Source organism: Salvelinus alpinus, chromosome 20, assembly GCF_045679555.1.
Source record: "Salvelinus alpinus chromosome 20, SLU_Salpinus.1, whole genome shotgun sequence".
Taxonomy (NCBI): Eukaryota; Metazoa; Chordata; class Actinopteri; order Salmoniformes; family Salmonidae; genus Salvelinus; species Salvelinus alpinus.
Window position 1 is genome coordinate 20,273,472 of NC_092105.1, and position 26,805 is coordinate 20,300,276.

The 26,805-nt window shown below is 43.0% G+C and overlaps 2 protein-coding genes across 2 annotated transcripts in view; both read right to left on the minus strand.

Moving 5' to 3' along the window:
* The window catches only part of LOC139546441 (probable G-protein coupled receptor 156), a 31,263-nt gene extending 27,761 nt beyond the window's left edge, over positions 1–3,502 (minus strand). Inside the window, exon 1 of the mRNA XM_071354815.1 lies at positions 3,107–3,502. The gene's annotated coding sequence lies outside the window, so the exon portion shown is untranslated. The remainder of the gene's footprint in view (positions 1–3,106) is intronic.
* A 12,797-nt stretch (positions 3,503–16,299) lies between these two features.
* On the minus strand, positions 16,300–26,435 carry LOC139546442 (leucine-rich repeat-containing protein 58-like). Its single transcript, XM_071354816.1, has 4 exons — positions 25,684–26,435; positions 18,240–18,368; positions 17,699–17,976; positions 16,300–17,546 (listed from the first exon to the last, which is right to left on the minus strand). The coding sequence occupies exons 1-4, from the start codon at positions 26,142–26,144 to the stop codon at positions 17,353–17,355; spliced, it is 1,062 nt and encodes a 353-aa protein (XP_071210917.1). The 5' UTR covers positions 26,145–26,435; the 3' UTR covers positions 16,300–17,352.
* Positions 26,436–26,805: the final 370 nt, after the last annotated feature.

The following is a 26,805-nucleotide window of genomic DNA, read 5'->3' on the forward strand; positions in this document are numbered from 1 at the left end:
ACCTTTAGATTTTGACAAAAGTACATGTCCAGATAAAGAAAGATCTCTTAATAACTAGGAGTTAAATCTCTTTCCAATTTTCTCTGCAATAGGAGAGAAATTTAAATTGGCCCTTTCTTTCTGATCTTTGCGTACATTAATACCAAGATATGTGATCACATCTTTTACAGGGATATTACATACTGAGTTTAAGTCACATTTCCTAATATACAGAGATAAACCAGATACATGTGAAAAGGCATTAATACACTCAATAGCTTTCCTGACTTCATTATGATCTTTAAAAAAATTGTGAACATTTTATCTCTTTATCTTGTATCTGATTACCCCTAAAACTATCCTTATTTATATGAAGTGCCATAACTTGTGTAACCAATAAAAATAAGAAAGGAGAAATTGGGCATCCTTCTTTAATTCCACGTCTAATGTGAAGTTCCATGGGATAATTTAACAGAGCTGTTACTATTATTGTAAAGTGTCTTAATTACACTTTGAAAATATTGACCAAAACCCCAAAAATTGAAGAGTCTCAAAAAGAAAATAATGTTCAACTCTATCAAAAGCCTTGTAAAAGTCTACAAATAAAATAAAGCTATCTTTCATAATGTGCTCATTGTAGTCTATAAGTCCAGTACTAGTAGAATATTATTACATACAGTGGGGAGAACAAGTATTTGATACACTGCCGATTTTGCAGGTTTTCCTACTTACAAAGCATGTAGAGGTCTGTCATTTTTATCATAGGTACACTTCAACTGTGAGAGACGGAATCTAAAACAAAAATCCAGAAAATAACATTGTATGATTTTCTAATAATTAATTTGCATTTTATTGCATGACATAAGTATTTGATCACCTACCAACCAGTAAGAATTCCGGCTCTCACAGACCTGTTAGTTTTTCTTTAAGAAGCCCTCCTGTTCTCCACTCATTACCTGTGTTAACTGCACCTGTTTGAACTCGTTACCTGTATAAAAGACACCTGTCCACACACTCAATCAAACAGACTCCAACATCTCCGCAATGGCCAAGACCAGAGAGCTGTGTAAGGACATCAGGGATAAAATTGTAGACCTGCACAAGGCTGGGATGGGCTACAGGACAATAGGCAAGCAGCTTGGTGAGAAGTCAACAACTGTTGGCGCAATTATTAGAAAATGGAAGAAGTTCAAGATGACGGTCAATCACCCTCGGTCTGGGGCTCCATGCAAGATCTCACCTCGTGGGGCATCAATGATCATGAGGAAGGTGAGGGATCAGCCCAGAACTACACGGCAGGACCTGGTCAATGACCTGAAGAGAGCTGGGACCACAGTCTCAAAGAAAACCATTAGTAACACACTACGCCGTCATGGATTAAAATCCTGCAGTGCACGCAAGGTCCCCCTGCTCAAGCCAGCGCATGTCTAGGCCCGTCTGAAGTTTGCCAATGACCATCTGGATGATCCAAAGGAGGAATGGGAGAAGGTCATGTGGTCTGATGAGACAAAAATTGAGCTTTTTGGTCTAAACTCCACTCACCGTGTTTGGAGGAAGAAGAAGGATGAGTACAACCCCAAGAACACCATCCCAACCATGAAGCATGGAGGTGGAAACATAATTCTTTGGGGATGCTTTTCTGCAAAGGGGACAGGACGACTGCACCGTATTGAGGGGAGGATGGATGGGGCCATGTATCGCGAGATCTTGGCCAACAACCTCCTTCCCTCAGTAAGAGCATTGAAGATGGGTCGTGGCTGGGTCTTCCAGCATGACAACAACCCAAAACACACAGCCAGGGCAACCAGGGCAACTAAGGGCCAGGCCAGGGCAACTAAGGAGTGGCTCCGTAAGAAGCATCTCAAGGTCCTGGAGTGGCCTAGCCAGTCTCCAGACCTGAACCCAATAGAAAATCTTTGGAGGGAGCTGAAAGTCCGTATTGCCCAGCGACAGCCCCGAAACCTGAAGGATCTGGAGAAGGTCTGTATGGAGGAGTGGGCCAAAATCCCTGCTGCAGTGTGTGCAAACCTGGTCAAGAACTACAGGAAACGTATGATCTCTGTAATTGCAAACAAAGGTTTCTGTACCAAATATTAAGTTCTGCTTCTCTGATGTATCAAATACTTATGTCATGCAATAAAATGCAAATTAATTACTTAAAAATCATACAATGTGATTTTCTGGATTTTTGTTTTAGATTCCGTCTCTCACAGTTGAAGTGTACCTATGATACAAATTACAGACCTCTACATGCTTTGTAAGTAGGAAAACCTGCAAAATCGGCAGTGTATCAAATACTTGTTCTCCCCACTGTATATGTCTGCCCTTCATAAAACCAGACTGGGTATCATCAATGATTTGGTCAAGACCTTTTTAAGTCTTTCTGCAAAGATGGATGCAAGTAGCTTTCCATCATTGTTCATTAATGTGATTGGTCTCCAATTTTCTATCATAGGATCTTTGTTTGGTTTGGCGATTACAGAAATGAGTCCTTGTGTCATAAAAACAGGCAGGACCCCTAAATCAATTTCCTCCTTAAAAACATTAAATATAAATTCAACAATATCCTCCTGAAAATATTTATAGAATTCATTAATAAGGCCATCATTCCCTGGATATTTGTTCTCTTTTAACTTGCTGATACATTTTCTTATTTAATTAATATAAATTAATTAATCTAGTAGGACAGGCATTACTGGAATTGCACAGTATTATTCCAACCGAATAGAGTGGAAATATATATAAAACAAAGGAAATCAAGTTTTTGACTGCACTGGGCCTTTAATTTAAAAAAAACGTGCAGGGTTCAAATCCTAATTTTTGATCTCAAAAGTCTACCACCAACTCAATGAATGGCATACTTTCCTGCACTGGTTTATCACATATGTTATCATGAAAATCTCATTTAAAATCACATTCCATTTCAAAAGCTATGATTCTAACGCACATCTTCAAACGTTATTTGATTAAAAAATAGATACATCGGGTGGGTATTTTTGCAATAGCACAATCACACAGATTAGCAACTAATTTCGGTGTTATGGTCTATGATTCCTCCTCTCGATAATAAAGGATCAATCGTATTAAGAGAGAGAAGCGAGTAAACAGAGAGATAACGTAGACGAACCTGACGGAGTAGCTAACTTCCCGGTAATAATGTCAGTATGGTGCGTAGAGTGTCCCGGCGCCTCGCCGCTGTCCTCGCTCCATCGCTGGCGTCTCACGAAGTAAAACAAACTGTCCCGTGAAGTTTAGCTCCGAGAACTCCACTGCGACCCATTGTGAAACACTCCCAAGAATCCAATTCGAAGACTTCTTTGATAATCCTTTTTATGACAAATGAGAACTCTCCTAAATCCTATCCCAAAATATGCCCTGGTGTCAGTGAGAAAAAGTACATTCAGAATTGCAAGAAGTTTTCATGAGCAGGGGGAAGTGAGATATTGAGGGAGGGAGTGTGTGTGTCGCTGTAATTAGTGGGTAGCGCGGAAGCTGTAGCCAACTCGCGGGCACATATTGTTTGCAAATAAAGAACATGGGAGTACAGGGGTTATTTGACAATGCAGTTTCACCCAACACACTACCATTTGTTTCTTTTTGACAGAGTTCCCCAACCGAGAAACCAACTCACGGATATAGAAATTGCCTGTGTCGCCTCCCAGTGGGCAACAACTGGTTACATCAGCGTTGTTTCCGCGTCATTTAAACAACAACTATATTTCTATTGACATTGAATCAACGTGGTAAACTGATTGGATTTGCAAAAAGTCATCAACGTAATTGTTAATTTAGTATTTTTTTCACCTCACTTTTAACCTTCCTGTTAATCTAATGACATGGTGACACGTTGAAGTCACGTCAGTTGACATCTCAACCAAATGTTACTCAAAACCGTTGAAGTGAAGTGGCCTATTAACATGATCAAACCCCAGGCGAAGAGTCCCCCACAACACCCAAGGTCCCGGCGGCCACGGCCAGACAGTTCTGCGGCGCCTAGGGCGATGCGTCTAGGGGAGGGATATCCTCTGGGCCCCGAAGGACGGGATAGTGATTGATTCGGAAGAGCAGGAGGGGGCGAGTTTGATAAGGACTCACCCTGCTCCTGTACAAAGGACCGAAGACAGCTTTTTAACAAAGTTACTTTTTTAGATGTTTTCATCTCTTAAAAATGTTTTACTTTTGTTAAATCATTTGTACACATTTTAAATGGCATTTACAGATTTTATGTTTTTACAAAGAAAAGTAATTTTATTTACGGTTGTTTCTATTGGTTTAAACAACATGTACTTTTTAACAAATTTAAATGTAATATTCGTATGCTGTGTTTTATGCTTTTATGACGTTTTATGTGTATAAAATGATGTACAAAAATATATATGAGCTGTTTTAAAGGAAATGTAATAATAAAACTTTTCCGAAATAAAATAAAATCAACATGATCAAAGGGAGTGGTTATGAATGGTTATGTAAGAAAAGTAATGGTTAGGCCCATGGCTGTGTTGCTTATAGGCTACAGTTTGCTTTCATGTGTCAAATGACATTACTTCTGTACCATCTGAATGGGAGTTCCATGCTAAAAATCGCGCCACTTACACGCTATGTCCAAGTGGTTGATACCAGGCTGGCAAATAATACATGTGTTCACGGCAGCAGGTGTGAACAGCAGGTGGGCAGCAGGTGTGAACAGCAGGTGGGCAGCAGGTGTGAACAGCAGGTGGGCAGCAGGTGTGAACAGCAGGTGGGCAGCAGGTGTGAACAGCAGGTGGGCAGCAGGTGACACTGAACAGTCACATGAGACTGGGTGGTGCGTGGGACATGCTCGGGCGTCCCCTTACTGTACCAATACATATTATTGGAATACCCCATAATACAGTGGAAAGAAACACAGATGTATTTAAAACAATATCACTCCATTACTATGGAGAGGGCAGATGGCGATTAGGTTTGTAGGTCTACTGCAAAGGGATGAACAATTAAAAATGACAGTAAAATATATATATAAAAAGTTCCAGAAATAAAATATCTCCTTCCAGCTCGCTCTGCAGCCGAACCCCATGTAAATAATTCAGCGCTTGTTACATCAGCCAACCTAGGCATAAAGGTGTTATTAGAACATCACAGGGATTTACGGTGTGAGCCTGCACGCGGGGTCATTCCTGACAAGAGACTGTCACCTGTAGACTACTGACAGCTATGTTTTGGGGGAGAGAGAGAGTTGAGAGAGAAACACACAGAAAGAGAGAGACACAAGAAAAGGGCAACCAGTGAAGAACAAACACCATTGTAAATACAACCCATATTTATGTTTATTTATTTTCCCTTTTGTACTTTAACTATTTGTACATCTTTACAACACTGTATATAGACATAATACGACGGCGCCAGAGGGGAGGGCTGCCGTCTTATCGGCTCTCAAACAACCATGCTATTTTGTTTGTTTGTTCATGTTGTTCATAAATTGGTTTGTACATAATGATGCTGCTACTGTCTCTTATGACTGAAAAGAGCTTTTGGACATCAGCTCACCTCAAACTGGACAAAGAGTTCTTCTTCAATGAGTCGGACGGGAGGGATATACAACTACAGACACCCGACCAGGCCCAGATCTCTGTGATATGCTGGAGAATGAAACTGAGATTTAGTGGAAAAAGATCTGGGTGCCTTGTGAGGATCAGGCGATGGGTGGCTAATCTGTCCTTGCCTTCCGTCCTGCTAGCTAATGTTCAATCGCTGGAAAATAAATGGGACGAGCTGAAAGCACGTATATCTTACCAACGGGACCTTAAAAACTGTAATATCTTATGTTTCACCGAGTCGTGGCTGAACGACGACATTAAGAACATACAGCTGGAGGATTATACACTCCATTGGCAGGACAGAACAGCAGCCTCTGGTAAGACACGGGGTGGGGGCCTATGCATATATGTGAACAACAGCTGGTGCAAGATATCTAAGGAAGTCTCGAAGTTTTGCTCACCTGAGGTAGAGTATCTCATGATAAGCTGTAGACCACACTATCTACCTAGAGAGTTTTCATCTGTATTTTTCGTAGCTGTCTACATACCACCACAGACCAAGGCTGGCACTAAAACCGCGCTCAATGAGCTGTATACTACCATAAGCAAACTGGAAAATGCTCATCCAGAGGCGGCGTTCCTAGTGGCCGGGGACTTTAATGCAGTGAAACTTAAATCAGTTTTACCTCATTTCTATCAGCATGTTTTTATTTTTTATTTAACTTTTATTTAACTAGGCAAGTCAGTTAAGAACAAATTCTTATTTACAATGATGATCTACCAAAAGGCAAAAGGCCTCCTGCGGGGATGAGGGCCTGGGATTTAAATAAATAAATAAATACAATATAAATATAGGACAAAACACACATCACAACAAGAGAGACAACACAACACTACATAAAGAGAGACCTAAGACAACAACATAGCAAGACAGCAACACATGACAACACAGCATTGTAGCAACACAACATAACAACAACATGGTAGCAACACAATATGGTAGCAGCACAAAACATGGTACAAACATTATTGGGCACAGACAACAGCACAAGGGGCAAGAAGGTAGAGACAACAATACATCACACAAAGCAGCCACAACTGTCAGTAAGAGTGCCCATGATTGAGTCTTTGAATGAAGAGATTAAGATAAAGATGTTTGAGTGCTTGTTGCAGCTCGTTCCAGTCACTAGCTGCAGCGAACTGAAAAGAGCGACCCAGGGATGTGTGTGCTTTGGAGACCTTCAACAGAATGTGACTGGCAGAACGGGTGTTGTATGTGGAGGATAAGGGCTGCAGTAGATATCTCAGATAGTGGAGAGTGAGGCCATAGAGGGTTTTATAAATAAGCATCAAAAAGTGGGTCTTGCGACGGGTATACAGAGATGACCAGTTTACAGAGGAGTATAGAGTGCAGTGATGTGTCCTATAAGGAGCACTGGTGGCAAATCTGATGGCCGAATGGTAAAGAACATCGCTCAAGAGCACCCTTACCTGCCGATCGATAAATTATGTCTCCGTGATGTAGCATGGGTAGGATGGTCATCTGATTCATGGTTAGTTTGGCAGCTGGGGCAAAAGAGGAATGATAGAGGAAACCAAGTCTAGATTTAACTTTAGCCTGCAGCTTTGATATGTGCTGAGAGAAGGACAGTGCACCGTCTAGCCATACTCCCAAGTACTTGTATGAGGTGACTACCTCAAGCTCTAAACCCTCAGAGGTAGTAATAACACCTGTAGGAAGAGGGGCATTCTTCTTACCAAACCACATGACCTTTGTTTTAGAGGTGTTCAGAACAAGATTAAGGGTAGAGAAAGCTTGTTGGACACTAAGAAAGCTTTGTTGTAGAGCATTTAACACAAAATCCGGGGAGGGGCCAGCGGAGTATAAGACTGTATCATCTGCATATAAATGGATGAGAGAACTTCCTACTGCCTGAGCTATGATGTTGATGTTAAATGTGCAACCAGAGGGAAAACAATTCTAGACCACCTTTACTCCACACACAGAGACGCGTACAAAGCTGTCCCTCGCCCTCCATTTGGCAAATCTGACCATAATTCTATCCTCCTGATTCCTGCTTACAAGCAAAAATGAAAGCAGGAAGCACCAGTGACTCGGTCTATAAAAAAGTGGCCAGATGAAGCAGATGCTAAACTACAGGACTGCTTTGCTAGCACAGACTGGAATATGTTCTGGGATTCTTGAGGAGTACACCACCCACTTTATCAATAAGTGCATCAAGGACGTCGTCCCCGCAGTGACTGTACATACATACCCCAACCAGAAGCCATGGATTACATGCAACATTCGCACTGAGCTAAAGGGTAGAGCTGCTGCTTTCAAGAAGTGGGACTCTAACACTGAAGCTTACAAGAAATCCCGCTATGCCCTCCGACGAACCATCAAACAGGCAAAACATGACTAAGATCGAATCGTACTACACCGGCTCCGACGCTCGTCGGATGTGGCAGGGCTTGCAAACTTTTACAGACTACAAAGAGAAGCACAGTCGAGAGCTGCCCAGTAACACAAGCCGACCAGACGAGCTAAACTACTTCTATGCTCGCTTCGAGGCAAGTAACACTGAAACATGCATGAGTGTAACGTCCTGACCAGAGTTATTATGTGTTTTGCTTGTTTAGTGTTGGTCAGGACGTGAGCTGGGTGGGAATTCTATGTTGTGTGTCTAGTTTGTCTGTTTCTGTGTCCAGCCTAATATGGTTCTCAATCAGAGGCAGCTGGTAATCGTTGTCCCTGATTGAGAATCATATATAGGAGGCTTGTTTGGTGTTGGGATTTTGTGGGTGATTGTTTCCTGTCTCTGTGTTTGTGTTCTGCACCAGATAGGACTGTCTCGGCTTTCACGTTTGTTGTTTTTGTATTGTTGTTAAGTGTTCACAGTTTACCGTCATTTAAACATGTTAAACACTAACCGCGCTGCATGTTGGTCCTCTCCTTCAGCCCAGGAAGAAAGCCGTTACAATGAGAGCATCAGCTGTTCCAGACGACTGTGTGATTACGCTCTCTGCAGCCGATGTGAGTAAGACCTTCAAACAGGTCAACATTCACAAGGTCGCAAGGCCAGATGGATTACCAGAACGTGTACTCCGAGCATGCGATGACCAACTGGCAAGTGTCTTCACTGACATTTTCAACCTCTCCCTGTCTGAGTCTGTAATACCAAGCAGACCACAATAGTCCCTGTGCCATAGAACACTAAGGTAACCTACCTAAATGACTACCGACCCGTAGCACTCACGTCTGTATCCATGAAATGCTTTGAAAGGCTGGTCATGGCTCACATCAACACCATTATCCCAGAAACCCGAGACCCACTCCAATTTGCATACCGCACCAACAGATCCACAGATGATGCAATCTCTATTGCTCTCCACACTGCCCTTTCACACCTGGACAAAGGGAACACCGATGTGAGAATGCTCTTCAATGACTACAGCTCAGCGTTCAACACCATAGTGCCCTCATAGCTCATCACTAAGCTAAGGACCATGGGACTAAACACCTCCTCTCTGCAACTGGATCCTGGACTTCTTGACGGGCCGCCCCGACGTGGTAAGGGTAGGTAACAAGACATCCGCCACGCTGATCCTCAACACGGGGGCCCCTCAGGGGTGGGTGCTCAGCTCCCTCCTGTACTCCCTGTTCACTCATGACTGCACTGCCAGGCACGACTCCAACACCATCATTACGTTTGCTGTTGACACAACAGTGATCAGCAACCTGATCACCGACAACGATGAGACAGCCTATAGGGAGGAGATCAGAGACCTGACCGTGTGGTGCAAGGACAACAACTTCTCCCTAAAGTTGATCAAGACAAAGGAGATGATTGTAGACCACAGAAAAAGGAGGACCAAGCACTTATCGACGAGGCTGTAGTGGAGCAGGATGAGAGCTTCAAGTTCCTTGGCGTCCACATCACCAACAAACTAAGATGGTCCAAGCACACCATGACAGTCGTGAAGAGGGCACAACAAAACCTATTCTCACTCAGGAGAATGAAAAGATTTGGCATGGGTCCTCCAATCCTCAAAAGGTTCTACAGCTGCACCATCGAGAGCATCCTGACGGGTTGCATCACCGCCTGGTACGGCAGCTGCTCGGCCTCCGACCGCAAAGCACTACAGAGGGTAGTGCGTACGGCCCAGTACATCACCGGGGCCAAGCTTCCTGCCATCCAGGACCTCTATTCCAGGCGATGTCAGAGGAAGGCCCTAAAAATTGTCAAAGACTCCAGCCACCCTAGTCATAGACTGTTCTCTCTGCTACTGCATGGCAAGCGGCACCGGACCGACAAGTCTAGGTCCAAAAGGCTCCTACATAGCCTCTACCCCAATCCATAAGACTCCTGAACAGCTAATCAAATGGCTACCCAGACTATTTCTATAGGTATTTTCTTAAGGGCTTGTAAGCAAGCATTTCACTGTAAGGTCTACACCTGTTGTATTCTGCGCATGTGACAAATAAAATTTGATTTGATCATATGACATTGGGAACTTTTGTGAGTGCAATGTTTACTGTTCATATTACATTTTGTTTCACTTTTGTTTATTATCTATTTCACTTGCTTTGGCAATGCAAACATATGTTTCCCATGCCAATTAAGCCCCTTAAATTGAATTGAGAGAAACAACGTTTAAATGTAAGGTTTATCTTCAACTACATGCACATCATGCCATCCAAGACGACCCATATCACCCAAAAGTCTCTCTCTCTCTGACACACACACACAGTTTCCTTCTATTGCCTCCCTCCCTCCCTGCAGTGCTAGGTGTGTGGTCATTGTCGGGAGGACTGAAAACATATTGGTAGCCTGGGCAGATCCCCAGCTATCTGAGGGACCATCAGGCCTGTGTGTGTGTGTGTGTGTGTGCGTGCGTGAGACAGAAAGCAGTTAGAGTGATATTGTGAGATCCCAGCTTTAAGAGGAAGAGGTACCGGTGACATCTGGTCAGATCAGAACATCCTGTGTTCCTGTCATCCTGTGTTCCTGTTATCCTGTATTCCTGTCATCCTGTGTTCCTGTCATCCTGTTATCCTGTGTTCCTGTCATCCTGTGCTCCTGTCATCCTGTGTTCCTGTCATCCTGTGTTCCTGTTATCCTGTGTTCCTGTGTTCCTGTCATCCTGTGTTGCTCAAATAACACATCTATTGTGTCTGTCCAGTTGGACAGTAGGTGGAGCTGTTCACTGACATCAATGACTCCTTACTGCCGCCCCTGTTTTCAGGGAAATGTCTTTACATTGTACATGCTGACCTGACCATCGGGCATATAACATGGAACTGCTGACGCTAGTGGACCATCTAATAGTGACACCTCTACTGGAGTGTCACGTGGTTGCTGGTTACCATGCACTTAACAGACAAGCTGCAACATGATCTCATCAACTCTGCATTACTGTAATTCCTGGCCAAGTTATCCAACAAATTCCTGAGGGTGGACCTTTCATCAACTCTGCATTACTCAAATCAAAGTTAATTTGTCACGTGCGCCGTATACAACAGGTGTAGACCTTACAGTGAAATGCTTACTTACAGGATCTAACCAATAGTGCAAGAAAGGTATTAGGTGAACAATAGGTAAGTAAAGAAATAAAACAGTAAAAAGACAGGCTATATACAGTAGCGAGGCTATAAAAGTAGCGAGGCGACATACAGACACCGGTTAGTCAGGCTGATCGAGGTAGTATGTAGATATGGTTAAAGTGACTATGCATATATGATGAACAGAGAGTAGCAGTAGCGTAAAAGAAGGGTTGGCGGGTGGTGGGACACAATGCAGATAGCCCGGTTAGCCAATGTGCGGGAGCACTGGTTGGTCGGCCCAATTGAGGTAGTATGTACATGAATGTATAGTTAAAGTGACTATGCATATATGATCAACAGAGAATAGCAGCAGCATAAAAAGAGGGGTTGGGGGGGTTCGGGGGGCAGTAATCTGTGATGCATGGCCAAGTTATCCAGCAAATTCCTGAGGGTGGACCATTCATCAACTCTGCATTACTGTAATGCATGGCCAAGTTATCCAACAAATTCCTGAGGGTGGACCATTCATCAACTCTGCATTACTGTAATGCATGGCCAAGTTATCCAGCAAATTCCTGAGGGTGGAACATTCATCAAACGGACACATAATGATGAAATGCAGACGTGCGGTAGCCGAATCCTAACACAAACAGACAAAAACCTCTGAGATTAATGTCTTGACCTCAACGCTCAGATCAACTCTCCCAACGTCAGTCCCCCCACTGAAGCTGACTAGTGATGAAGTCATCTCTGTTTCAGTCATTGTGTAGAGATCACTATCGGATTCCCCCAAGATCAGGTTGATGGTGGGTTGTTCCATAAAAGCAGGTGGATTGCACCAATACTCGGGTTACCAGGAGTTTAAATATTTTATAGAGAAACAACAGCAGAGCAGTTTGGGACAGCTTGAGTTAAAGGAAAACTCCACCTAAAAACTACACTACATGGCCAAATGTATGTGGACACCTGCTTGTCGAACATCTCATTCCAAAATCATGGGCATTTATATGGAGTTGGTCCACTATTTGCTGCTATAACAGCCTCCACTCTTCTGGGAAGGTTTTCAACTAGATGTTGGAACATAGCTGCACGGAACACTTGCTTCCATTCAGCCACAAGAGCATTAGTGTAGTTGGGCACTGATGTTGAGCGATTAGGCCTGGCTCGCATTCGCCGTTCCAATTCACCTAAAAGGTGTTCGATGGGGTTGAGGTCAGGGCTCTGTGCAGGCCAATCAAGTTCTTCCACAACGATCTTGACAAACCATTTCTATATGGATCTCGCTTTGTGCATGGGGGCATTGTCATGCTGAAACAGGAAATGGCCTTCCCCAAACTGTAGCCACAAAGTTGGAAGCACAGAGTTATCTAGAATGTGATTGTATGCTGTAGCATTAAGCTTTCCCTTCGGCCTCCTGAGTGGCGCAGTGGTCTAAGGCACTGCATCGCAATGCTAGCTGTGCCACTAGAAAACCTGGTTCAAGTCCAGGCTCTGTCGCAGCCGGCTGCGACCCGGGAGACCCATGTGACGGAGGAGGGTTTGGAGGGTTTGGCCGGCAGGGATGTTCTTGTCCCATCGCGCTCTCGACCTTCGCCTCTCCCGAGTCCGTACGGGAGTTGCAGCGATGGGACAGAACTTTAACTAGCAATTGGATACCACGAAAAAGGGGTAAAAAAATTATAAATAAATGTCCCTTCACTGGAGCTAAGAGGCCTAGCCCGAACCATGAAAAACAGCCCCAGACCATTATTCCTCCTCCACCACTATGCATTTGGGCAGGTAGCGTTCGCCTGGCATCCGCCAAACCCAGATTTGTCTGTGATCTTGTGTGGCCTACCACTTCACGGCTGAGCCGTTGTTGCTCCTAGATGTTTCCACTTCACAATAACAGCACTTACAGTTGACCGGGGCAGCTCTAGGAGGGCAGAAATTTTACAAACTGACTTGTTGGAAAGGTGGCATCCTATGACGGTGCCACGTTGAAAGTCACTGAGCTCTTCAGTACGGGCCATTCTACTGCCAAAGTTTGACTATGGAGGTTGCATGGCTGTGTGCTCAATTTTATACGCCTGTCAGCAACGGGTGTGGCTGAAAAAGGCAAATCCACAAATTTGAAGGGGTGTCCACATACTTTTATATATATAGTGTATATTTTGGTATTTGTTTCAATATATTTTCTTTACTTCAAAATAAAAAAAATCTTTCCCGTATAATGCATTTTGGATCATATGATGCTTCTTTTTCCATCATATAATGCAAAATGCATCATACGGGGATGATTTCTGTATTTTGAAAAATAGATTTTTCTTTAAGGAGGAGCAGGTGGATGGGAGGAGTATGAAAGGGAGGGTTGGTGGGTATGAGAGGGAGGGGAGGGTGGGTGGGGAGGAGAGAATAATGTTATTGGAGAGCTGTGAGAGATTGAACTTGACGAAAGAGATCATGAGAAAAAAAGAAACACTGTCCTTGGAGAAACTCCCTGTGCTTGGGCAGTCTCTGTGACTGTTCTAAAACACAAAAACTTCTCATTACATTGAATGTAAACCAGAACTGAACTACTGTATATGAATGGGCCAAAGACAAAATAAAGTGAGAAAAGATAGTGCTAAATTCTTTGTTTTTGTGATTTGAAATCCTGAGTCCCATTTCCTGCCATATCATAAACCCTTTCCTGTGCTGCATTGATTCCAGAGTGCGCCAGGTTTATGCTGAGTTCCACTCTCTATTCCTAATCCACCGGCTTTGATAGGCGGAAATGGATTGTTCTTCAGAACGTGGCATCACATTCTTCCACCAACCCCCTCTCCACTCCAGCCCCGCCCTGACCTTCCCCAAACAGGGATCATGACCATTCCCTGTGGCATGTCCAGATCTGCCTGATAATGTACGCTTCCTGTTTGCAACCCAGATCCCAAATCTGGCTCTGGAACACTGAAACCCTTCCATGCCTTGCCAGGTTCCTAGATGACCTGTACTATGTTGTGTATATTATTCCTTGATGCTGCAACTGAATTGCCTCCACTAAAGGGGCAATCGAGGCCTCTCTCGCTGTGTGTTTCTGGCCACACGAAGGAAGGGGATCGACAGTCACACAGATCCAGAATGCCCAACGTGACCATATCAAACAAAGAGGCGGATAGAGCCAGAGGTGATTGGAGAGAGGTTATTAGAAATTAGAACAGCATGGAGAGGTTTGAGAGGTGCTGGAAAATACATAAGGAGAGAAAAGATGGATTAGGAGAGAGGAGTAGAACAAGAAGTTTGCAGGCAGAAGCAACAAGAGAGAAAGGTGGGAGGATAAAGGACTGCAGACAGAAGTGAGATGAGGGGTGTGATCTTAGATGTTTTTCTATGATTTATTTGTCACCATGGTGATCTAACATGGTTACATAACAGTGGACAATCACGCCCCTCCCTCCTCGTTCCTCTCGTGCCTCCATCACCACCTCCCCTCCCCCGGGGAACCCGGAGGCGGCAGATTAGCAGTCCCCTGCTAATCCCAGGACAAGGTCCAATTGTCAGGGTCTGGAGTGTGCGTGTGTGTGTGTTTGTGAGTGTGTGTGCATGTGTGTGTTTGTGCGTACGCACAGACGTGAAGTTCATCATGTGTGAGGTCAGGAATGTACGTCAGTTGAGGCACACGCAGCCAAGTCATAGTGTTGAGGGTGAGCTGATTTGAATGAATGGTGTAGTAAAGGTGATGAGAGGCTTACAGTATCAAAATCCCCCTTGTCAAACCCCTTTGTTCTTTAAGCCACAGATCACCTCTACTGTGCATTGTAGACTCTATAGGGCAGAGCAAAAACCCTAATGTCAGACATCAGATGAAATTAGCCTGCATACAGTACATACATGTACACACACACAATCTGTCTTTACCTTTAGCAGGCAGTTCAGTTGTCCAGAGTATTGATACTCTGTGGATCTTGGGTCTTTCTCTTCCATTTACTGCTGACAGACAAGCAGTCACAGCTGTGCTGATGGAAGAGATCCAATTCACCAAACTCAGAGGTCCAAGTCCCAAGCTCTTAGTTATGCTCTGAATTCTGAGTTCAAGATTTAGACTTCCCTGTTTTGTATTCAAAGTATCAGAGTTGTGACTTGTGATCTGAGAGTACACTCCTGACCTGTGTTGGCTGGTGACAGAGCGCTCATCTCCTCTCCTTGTTTAATTCACTCTGGCTCAGTTTCATCATGGCCGCTTCAGCGTCTCTGTCTCGGATTGCAGCCGACACACACACAAGCGCGCACACACTCTGACATAGGAAATAGATGTAACAGCTCCACACACACCTGGCTGATGTAACATACAGTAAGTAGGCTGCTCTGAAATACCTGCTGTTGGGAGAAGGAATCATGGGGGTGGATAACATCTCAAATACATATCACACTCATATCCAGCAGATACTGAGAGCACTCGGAGCACAACCCTATCAGCATATCAGCTTTTCACAGTGAAATTAGTGTGTCAGAGAGAACAGATAAAGGGGTCAGAGTTAAAGCAACCCCAGGCCTGAATGAGGACGGCAGGACAGACAGACTGACACAGAACTTTGAGCTCTCTGAACACTTGTGGGCAAACAGACAAAACAAATGAAACAGCTGTTCCTCAAAGAAAAAAACAGCCTACTCGGGTGGGAGGAAAAACAGAATGAAAGAGGCAGAGAGAGAGGGAGAGTGTAGGAGAAAAAGATTAAGAGCGTAGCAGGGAGAGATGTTTATATCACTAGGTCTTGGCAGGGTAACTATATAAATCTGCAAATTGAGACAGGTAGGCAGAATGCGCTCACCCTGGCATCTCTTAGTGCTGGGTTAAAGACGAGGTCCCTCTGCATTCACGTTCATACTGTATGCAAATTAACCAGACTTATCAGTCCTGAAAGCAACTCATTCTAACTACAATGGCGCAAAACAAAATGCTTTGTCAAGCTCATGTACAAGTGCACAGTCTTGCATTCTAGCATAGTTCCAACTGTCAAACGTTTGGCAGTTAGTCCTGGAGAAAGATAATGTGGAAATTCATTGTAGTCATTTTGGCAACAGGGTGTCAAACAAAAGACACTATTTGGCATGACAGCCTCACTGATTTTCCTTCCACAGTTTAGTCTACATAGCAAACAATGACGTCAGAAGCTAAGGAGAAGTCATTATTCCTTCAGCAGATACGGGATGTGGACTATAAGCCAACTAGACAGATCAGCTGATGTTGCAAGTTATACCTCACCATAGCAGGTGACAATTCAGATATCCCACACATTTTAGATATTCAAATCAAACTTTATTAGGAATATTATATACTGTACAGTCTATATTAAAGGGGAAAAGTGCACATACTTTTGTACAGATCATTGACCTGTATGAGTACTATATTATATTCCATAAGTCATCTTCAATAAATGCACTGTATTAGTGTGTGAGCCATTGTGTGTCAGACAGTAGAATGATGGATTTGTATAAGCGCAGTACAGGCTACAAAAAAATGCTTTTTTTCACATTGGTTTAGGATCATGAATAGAAAATCACTTCCAGGAAACAAAAGACAAACTCAAATGGTGAATTGTCACATATTTCAGGGTGCAAAAAGTAATGTTTGTTTTGTTGCTGTTCCTTCCACTTAATTTCACTTCCACTTCTTCATAGTATTGTAACAATAGACCAGCATTTTTAGTCTTAATGTCTTAAAGGCCAACTACTGTAGTACCTGTTCACCTTGAACACGTACCTTCTGGGGACATTGTGTAAATGTTCCCACACAGATCAAAAGACATCTATAACTGTCTATATTTAGAGAAAACCCAGGGCTGGAAATACCAACTTTCATTGTATCTTGTCAGATTAGTTAGGTCTTCTCCTTTCACAGTAAATGTGTGTATTGTGCTGCGAGGTGTCCATACACACTCTGCCAAACTCGATCGACTTCCTGTGTGTGAGAAAACAAAGCTTACACAGAGTACTGGGTCACACACTTTTCCGGCACTTGGAAATCTCACATTGTTCATATCCTGATTCTCAGGAAAGGCGTGATGGTGTTCGAAAATCATGAAAACCCCTTTCAATGGCTAACATAGCGAGTTGGCAATAGTTATATTTTCTACTGCCCTCCTATGCTTATCCAGGAGAACCCTCACAATTTGTCCCCCAATTTTAGATCGCTAGTGACAGTCAATAGGTTCCCGGGGACACACAGCCCTAAAGACATCTCTCATGTGTGTTTGTGTCTGTGAGTCTAGCGTCACACAAACGAGAGACCAGAGGGTTCAGATTTCATTCCTTTATCATGGTTACGACCAGAGGACTCTCCACTTCCTGCTATCCCAGCAGCACCTTCTGCAGGCGGTCAGCGGGCACGCTGATCTCATCCTCTGACTCTGCGTCACTCTGGGGGTTGGAGCTGCAGGGTGAGGTGCATTCTGGGGAGCACAGGTAGTGCATGAGGGGCAGCCGGTACTTCCCACAGAAGTCCACAAACTTGATGTGGCGCACGCATGAGTCAAAGTACACACCTGTGGAGAGAGAAAGCAGAAAGACATTGAATAAGCACACTAAAATAAAATAGGACAGACATATAATACATTATATACAGACAAGAAGACAAAGACAGGTACAGAAATACAGACACACAGTCCAATGAGAAGCTAGTGTGTAGTAAACGTACCAGCACACTTAGGATTGGGACACTTGCTGGCCAGGTCTAGGTAGTGCAGCAGGTGGCAGGGCATGTCGCAGGGCGAGTATGGAACGTTCCGGCTCTTGATGGTACGACCCGCCAGCTCCAGCAGCGACGGAGGGTCATAGGTCATTTCCTTGACGAAGCGCACAACTAGGGGGTTGCCGCGGAGACTGAGCTCCTGCAGGTGCACCAGGCTGAGAATCTCCTGGGGTAGGTAGGTCAGCAGGTTGTTATGGAGACTGAGGGAACGCAGGGAGTGGAGCCTGAGGGGAGAGAGAGGGCATGGTCATCGTTATGAGTATTATAGACAAAATTCTAGACTTTGTTTAGGTTATGATAGTCCACGATGGATATGGTTCTGTTAACCAGTTGAGTTGTTGTGGAGGTATGCTTTGAATATGGTTGGGTTATCAGTCTTGTGGCAGTATTATGGTTATATTACAGTTGTGTTGTGGTTACCTGGTTAGCTGTGGCAGTATGCTCTAGATAGGGTTGTAGTTGTGTTTATGGTTAGTGTTATGGTTACCTGGTGAGCTGCGGGGGTACACCCTGGATGCGGTTGTCACACAGGACCAGGTAGCTGAGGTAGGGCAGGTTGGCCAGCTCAGGAGGAATAGACGTGATCAGGTTACCACCCAAATACAGAAGCTCCAGACTGACAGAGAGGTTTAAATATGTTTAGCATCATATCAAGTGACAATTAACATGACAGTAACAAGTACAGCATGAACCCAGATGGTCTTTGGGACATCAAAAACACCATAACATACTGTTTACTGGGCAGTTCCAAGTGCATATGTGGCTAGCCATGTTTTGACACATCAGTACAACACTGGGGTTCCCACATGTTGACATAGATGCTGTATGTGACAGAGTGAGTGAAAGGCATCGAGCAGTGGAGCTGCTGTACAAACAGTTTGAAAGGGAAGACACTAGAGAGACACACACTGTACACATACCACAGAGAAGTGCCGGAATTTCTAGCTCTGTCTTTAGCCTGCCTGCGTGTGCATTTACTCCAACTTGCGTAGAGGCCGCCAGAGGTAGAGTCCAAAACATTCTCATGGCAAGAGTGAAGTTTAGGTCGAGTGTATTCAAATGTCTGCTGCTTAGCCTACACCAAAACCATGTGGGGTAGTCCCATACAAAACAGATGGCTGACTGAGGCAGTTAGAAAAAGATTAGATAATACATTTATCCACAAATCTCAAAACGGAAATGTACACATTCTCAAGTGTTTCATCACATTCCCTCTGAAAGGAAGAAAGAGTGAAAGGACAGCTGAAAACTGGGAAAATGGAGAGGAACAGAGTGAGCAGCAGGCAAAGAGAAACAGGGAGTGAAAGGGAGATGTAATTGCCTGACACTGAAAGTGAGCCGTCAGCAGAACTGATGACACAGCAGCAACTGGGACAGAGGAGGCCATTCTGGGTCCTTGGCGCATAATGGCCTCCTCTGTACAGTTATCCCACACGGGCAGGTGGGGCCCCTGGAAGTCAAGCCCTGGGGACCCTGGAAGTCAAGCCCTGGGGACCCTGGAAGTCAAGCCCTGGTGACCCTGGAGTTCAAGCCCTGGGGACCCTGGAGTTCTGTTTCTGGGTAACAATTAAATAACTTAATATTTTCAATTAAAATGATCAGAAAGGGGCCTCCCGAGTGGCACAGAGGTCTAAGGCATTGGATCACTAGAGACCTGAGTTTACAGCAGAGACATTCAACCCCCTCCTGGATCAAGATCCCTGTTGCCTAAATTGTTATGCGCACCCCTCAAAAAATATTTATTATTAGTAGTATTTTTTGTATTTTTATAGTGCCCCTTGTGTGCACTTCTGGTAATACCGTATTCCCCAGTATGGTACAGAAACGGTATGAAAATCTGGATACTGTCCACCCTTATTTGAAACTCTTATTGGTTTATTAACAAAATTTACCACATAGCGACGTCACCATGGAAGGCTAAAACTCCACCCCACCAGAATTGGCTGAGATTTCAGGCAGTCCTTTCAAAAAGCTCTTACAATAAAAAGGGCATTATCATCATTTTCACAAGTTTACAGTATTATTCCAATCTCAGTGTCAAATTGCGTTTTAACTTTTTTTCTTCTTTTAAATATACATTTTGTATGCACTGGGCCTTTTTCTTCTCAAGTGGGGTTACACATTCAACTTTCAAAGCAGTCTAACTTTCTCCAACTACAGAGTATAATATACCATTTTGAAGCTATGAGTCCACTTTCCATTGTAGGATTTAAAAAAATATTTTATTAAACAATACAAAAAACATACACGTACAAAATGACAAACAAACAGCAACTACATCACATCTGCTTAGACCCTCATGCTCACACCCCACATGGACTCAAACTGCACCATTTTGTTTTTCTCCATCACCAAGCACTTTCAACATTTAGATAATGAAGCATGACCTTTCCATTGTGTTAACGGAGGATTGGTTGATTTCCAGTGTTAAAGTAAAAAAATCTTTCAAGATGATTAACAAGAATCTTACTGCATCCTCATATGCCATGGCTTAATTTGCAGACTAATAGTTCTGACAGCCACATTTCTAACTCTACCCATACCTGTTGGACTTTAGAACATTCCCAGAAGGCATGGATTACTGAGTCATTGTAGTTTTACACGTTGTGCTGTGGAATTTGTGAATTTTGGCCATAGTATAATAAATTCTAGTTTATACTGGTATAAGCATACATTTTCATTAATTAAATTATTATGTGCCAACATTCCCTCCATCTTGTGCCAATATCTTTTACTTTTAAAAGTCTTGGTTCCAATAGTTATTTTTCCTCTAAGAGATTGTCAATAAATGAGGCTCTCTGCAAGGTTTTGTATAACTTAACCATAACTGGAATATACTTCCGACTCAAATATGATTCCCTCAAGTTTGCTCTGATGTCCAAAATATGATATAAAACCTGTAACTTAATTCCATATTGTTATAGTATTCATAACTATGAAGTTGTTAATGTTCTTTGCTTTATCCTTCGAAAATAGACACAAAAGGATTCTGGGTATGAACATGTACCCATTGTTCCTCTTCAGTGTATTTAACTATATGTCCCAAGTAACAGCCTTGGGTGGTGAGATGATACAAGTCCAAGTCTGGAAGGTTAAAACTAGAGGTCGACCGATTCATCGGAATGGCCGATATCAAGTTTTCATAACAATCGGAAATCGGTAATTTTGGAAGCCGATTATATATATATATTTTTTTACACCTTTATTAACTAGGCAAGTCAGTTAAGAACACGTTCTTATTTACAATGACGGCCTAGGAACGGTGGGTTAACTGCCTTGTTCAGGGGCAGAAAGACAGATTTTTACCTTGTCAGCTCGGGGATTCAATCTTGCAACCTTACGGTTAACTAGTCCAACGCTCTAACCACCTGCCTCACGAGGAGCCCGCCTGTTACGTGAATGCAGTAAGAAGCCAAGGTAAGTTGCTAGCTAGCATTAAACTTATCTTATAAAAAACAATCAATCATAATCACTAGTTATAACTACACATGGTTGATGATATTACTAGTTTATCTAGCGTGTCCTGCGTTGCATATAATTGATGCAGTGCGCACTCGAGAAAAAGGACTGTCGTTGCTCCAACGTGTATCTAACTATAAACATCAATGCCTTTCTTAAAATCAATACACAGAAGTATATATATTAACCAGGTGAAATTGTGTCACTTCTCTTGCGTTCATTGCACGCAGAGTCAGGGTATATGCAACAGTTTGGGCCGCCTGGCTCATTGCGAACTAATTTGCCAGAATTTTACGTAATTATGACATAACATTGAAGGTTGTGCAAAGTAACAGGAATATTTAGACTGATGGATGCCACCCGTTAGATAAAATATGGAACGGTTCCGTATTTCACTGAAAGAATAAATGTTTTGTTTGAGATGATAGTTTCCGGATTCGACCATATTAATGACCCAAGGCTCGTATTTCTGTGTGTTATTATGTTATAATTAAGTCTATGATTTGATAGAGCAGTCTGACTGAGCGATGGTGTGCACCAGCAGGCTCGTAAGCATTCATTCAAACAGCACTTTCGTGCGTTTTGCCAGCAGCTCTGCTGTTTATGAATTCAAGCCAATCAACTCCCGAGATTAGGCTGGTGTAACCGATGTGAAATGGCTAGCTAGTTAGCGGGGTGCGCGCTAATAGCGTTTTAAACGTCACTCGCTCTGAGACTTGGAGTAGTTGTTCCCCTTGCTCTGCATGGGTAACGCTGCTTCGAGGGTGGCTGTTGTCGATGTGTTCCTGGTTCGAGCCCAGGTAGCGGCGAGGAGAGGGATGGAAGCTATACTGTTACACTGGCAATACTAAAGTGCCTATAAGAACATCCAATAGTCAAAGGTATATGAAATACAAATCGTATAGAGAGAAATAGTCCTATAATTCCTATAACCTAAAACTTCTTACCTGGGAATATTGAAGACTCATGTTAAAAGGAACCACCAGCTTTTATATGTTCTCATGTTCTGAGCAAGGAAATTAAACGTTAGCTTTCTTACATGGCACATATTGCACTTTTACTTTCTTCTCCCAACTCTTTGTTTCTGCATTATTTAAACCAAATTGAACATGTTTCATTATTTATTTGAGGCTAAATTGATTTTATTGATGTATTATATTAAGTTTAAATAAGTGTTCATTCAGTATTGTTGTAATTGTCATTATTACAAATAAATGTAAAAATAAAATAAAAATTTGGCCGATTAATCGGTATCGTCGGTCTTCCAATAATCGGTATCGGCGTTGAAAAATCATAATCGGTCGACATCTAGTCAAAACCACCTTCAGACGTAGAATAAAAAGGAAAGTTTAACATCTTCCTATGAGTTTTATTTGCCCATATATAAAGTATGTTATGACCAGGCAGACTTTTTTTTTAAAGAATGTCACTAAAAAGCAATGATCAAATCAGTTGATGACAGTCAGCCAATAGGGTCAGGGTTAGTGAACTATTAAAGCCAATCAGGATCTATTGCCGCTGAAGTCAAAGTACTTACACACTTATCTTTGGTTAGTCTATAAATAGGCTACTGTTTATTACCGCTTGACATGACCCACATCCCAGTTGCACCCACTGGTCTGACTTCACAATGTCTTCTCTTTTATGATGTTAATTGGCTATATAGTCAGATCCTAAACTCTGCTCACTGATATTAGAAGAATGTGACCTGTATGGGGGCAGGGGTAGATGGAAGAATGAATTGATCTTCAGTAGGTCACTGTGACCTGTGCTAAGATACCACTGGCAGACTTGTCTCAGGGTAAACACATGACATGAGAAATATACTTTTTCCAGATAACATTGTTTTTTTTACTATCCAGTGAACACACTGCCCTTGCAGTTTATACAAACTTGGCATTTTTTCACATATTAAACCACGAGATGCTTGAATGTGTGTGTGTGTCATGACATCTCTGCATACCGTCGCTCAGTCAGACTGCTCTATCAAACCATAGTTATTTATAACATGATAACACAGAGAAATACGAGCCTTTGGTCATTAATATGGTCGAATGCGGAAACTATCATTTCGAAAAAAAAAACGTTTATTATTGTCGCATATACCCTGACTCTGCGTGCAATGAACGCAAGAGAAGTGACACAATTTCACCTGGTTAATATTGCCTGCTAACCTGGATTTATTTTAGCTAAATATGCAGGTTTAAAAATATATACTTCTGTGTATTGATTTTAAGAAAGGCATTGATGTTTATGGTTAGGTACACGGAGCACCGGCAGTCCTTTTTCCGAGAATGCGCACCGCATCGATTATATGCAACGCAGGACACGCTAGATAAACTAGTAATATCATCAACCATGTGTAGTTATAACTAGTGATTATGATTGATTGTTTTTTTATAAGATAAGTTTAATGCTATCAACTTACCTTGGCTTCTTACTGCATTCGCGTAACAGGCAGGCTCCTCGAGGAGTGCAATGAGAGGAAGGTGGTTAGAGCGTTGGACTAGTTAACTAAGGTTGCAAGATTGAATCCCAGAGCTGACAAGGTAAAAATCTGTCATTCTGCCCCTGAACAAGGTAGTTAACCCACCGTTCCTAGGCCGTCATTGAAAATAAGAACGTGTTCTTAACTGACTTGCCTAGTTAAATAAAAGGGTAAAAAAAAAATTGGGGGCAAATCGGTGTCCAAAAATACCGATTTCTGATTGTTATGAAAACTTGAAAATCGGCCCAATTAATCTGCCATTCCGATTAAATCGGTCGACCTCTAATGTGTACCCCACCACATCAACCATATTAATGTCCTCCTCTGAGCAACTTAGGCAGTCAGTCATGCCCCGACCCTAGCCAGATTAGCTCCTGACCCTACGCTTGATAACAGTTGGACTGGGGTCGGACAGGCTTCCTGTTAAGATTAAGACACTGCGGAGCCGGTGTGAGATATGGTTCAGAAAACATACCACAATCCAGGGTTAAGAAATGTGTTGTATTCCAAGTTCCCATTAGGAGAGAGAAGAATGAACGACAGATTTCCCCCCCCCAGATGTTCTCGGTGTAACAGTTGGGATAATTCGGAGTTCAATGCATTGCTCATCCCTGGATTGAGGTACATTTTCCGAGCCTTATCTGGCGCCGTTGTGTCTTAATCTAAACAGGAAGCCTGTCCGACCCCAGTGCAGCAGTAAGCAAGCATAGGGTCAAAATCTATTCTGGCTAACCCAGGCCCAGTGTTGGTCAAGGCCTGATTGCATGGTAATTGTGATTAGCGGCAAGTTGTGATAGTATACTTTTTTCATTTCCTGAAAAACCTACAGGTTAGGATTTAAAGTCTGCTTCAGCGTACTGATACAGTAGCCTACTGAAGGAGTGAGGATGTGTTAAAATCCATTTAACCATAGTCCTGGCAATCAAGGGAGCGCATTGTTTTTGTAAAGGTAAGCATCCATGGAAGTAGGCTACAAGACAGCACCGCACAGCTTGCTCCCACCTCTCTGCCTCTGCATTGATGTAACTGCATCACTTAAGCCTTCACAACAACCCAAACCCCCAGCAGCATTGGCAGTTGAAATGGCCTGTACCCACTGAACTCACTCTTCGCCCGTAAACCTGACTACACTAGGCCTAAGCTGGTCATTGTGATAGTATCAGGCAGTTGACACTTTTGCTAACTATGTGAAAGGTTGTGATGCAATCACTGTGGAACGATAGTAACTTGTTACTACAGCCACAGTCATAAACCCAGCCTATTTAAAAATGTTTGAATTTAAACCTAACACTAATCTTAGCCACACTGCTAACTTTATGCCTAACCCAAACCTTAAATTAAGCAACAAAAAAAGCAGGAAAGTTTGGTTTTCCTGTACTTTTATGATAGTACAGTCACAATTGGCTATGGGCCTATCTAGTGGAAACCATGGTGAACTGCAACATTGTAACAAGCTAATGCGACAACGTTGTAGCTATCTAGTGATGGGCAGTCAACGTTTTCCGTGATCCGGCTCATTTGGCTCCGTTCACGTAAAAGAGCCGGTTCATTTGACTCCCAGACGGCTCTTTGTTCAAAATGCTTAAATTGACCTGGAACCACGAAACAAATGCAAATCGCCTATGTAAAGCCAAGTAGGCTAACATTATGTCAGTCAGATCTTTAAATTCGCGTTGAAATACATGTTTAACTGGCCACACTATTAGATCGCCTGAAAAAGGAAGTTGCCCCCAAAAATGCACTGAAAAAAACCCCGCGCTCTCCCCACTATTTATTGTTTCACCCTCTAGATACTTATTTTGTAACTTTGCAGTTTTTGAGCTCAAACCGGAGTATGCAACTCGGCGAGCCAAATGGACAGCTCTTTCACTAATACGATTCGGTTCCCGACGTTCAACAAGAAGATCCGTTCGTTCGCGAACGACCCATCACTTTCTTTAGCAGCTGGCGAGGCCGTGCACGTCAAGTTATGTAGTCTACATACCTGGTTAAGTTTTCTATTTCTGCAGGAATACTTTGTAATCTGTTTCCCCCAAGGGAAAGTGATTGTAGCCGCTGCAACTTCAGGAACTGCGCTGGCATCTCCTCAAATCGATTGCCACTTAGATTCAACACCTCCAACGGCAAAGACCCAAACTCCTTAGGCAGCGAGAATTCGTCCAGACGGTTGTTCTTGGATATTAGTGTTCTGAGTTTGGTTAACCGAGTAATGTCTTCACAGATGACCGATAGTCCGTTATTGCTAATGTCCAGAAACTCGAGGTTGTAGAACATACAAACTGATCCGGGCAGCGATGCCAATCGATTGAAGCTTAGACACAACTGCTTGGTGTCCCTCTTTTGCTCCTCGCTGATATTGACCAAGCTCAAACTGTTCAAATTCCGACGCGACAGGTCTAAAACACCCTCACAATGACCGTTTGCGGCTCCTTCATGCAAATCCATTTCGCAGTGTAGACTACTCTTCAATATTCTGAACAACGTGGTGGTTGCAAATCTTTATGGGAGTCCAATGGCCCCGAGTTTCCGTCTGTTTCAAATCAATATTCCTTGCAGTGGCCGAACGGTGGCGTCCCACATTGTCGCTAAGAATGTATTCCCAAGCAGTGGGCTACAACTGCATCTGACAGAAAATAAATAAACCTGTGTCGGTAAATCACACTTGGAAAAGATGATTGTGTAGAATAGCTCACTGTGATTTGACAGAACCTGGCTGGTACAATTGACAAAGCAACTGTTTAGTATATATATAGTACATGTTCCGGGGTTGGCCAGTAGTAGTTCCGCCCTAATTTAACCCTTTCATTGGTTTACATGCATTATCTAAGTTGGATCTGATCTAGTTATAGAGTAACATCACGACGTTTGTCACCGTTTACTAGTAAACAGAATAATCGTTGTGCATAAATGTTGTAATGGGTGCATAACAAAGTAAAACTGGGAGAAAGTTGAAGGTGGTAATTAACTAAATTTGCAGTCTGCTACCTGGTCCCCTTACCCTTGGATATTATGCAATCATCCAGTAGTATTACATTGTGCAAGAACGCCCACGAGTGTGTAGATTTAAAAAAAAAAAAATGTACTTGCACAACCTGGTTATAAAAGC

Coding starts and splice junctions, on each gene's coding strand:
- LOC139546442 (XM_071354816.1), bottom strand. CDS start 26,144: ATGGATTTGCATGAAGGAGCCGCAAACGGTCATTGTGAGGGTGTTTTA. Junction 18,369..25,683: donor GAAATAGAAAACTTAACCAG/GTATGTAGACTA, acceptor CCTCTCTGTCAG/TCTGGAGCTTCTGTATTTGG. Junction 17,547..17,698: donor TCCCAATCCTAAGTGTGCTG/GTACGTTTACTA, acceptor CTCTCTCCACAG/GTGTGTACTTTGACTCATGC.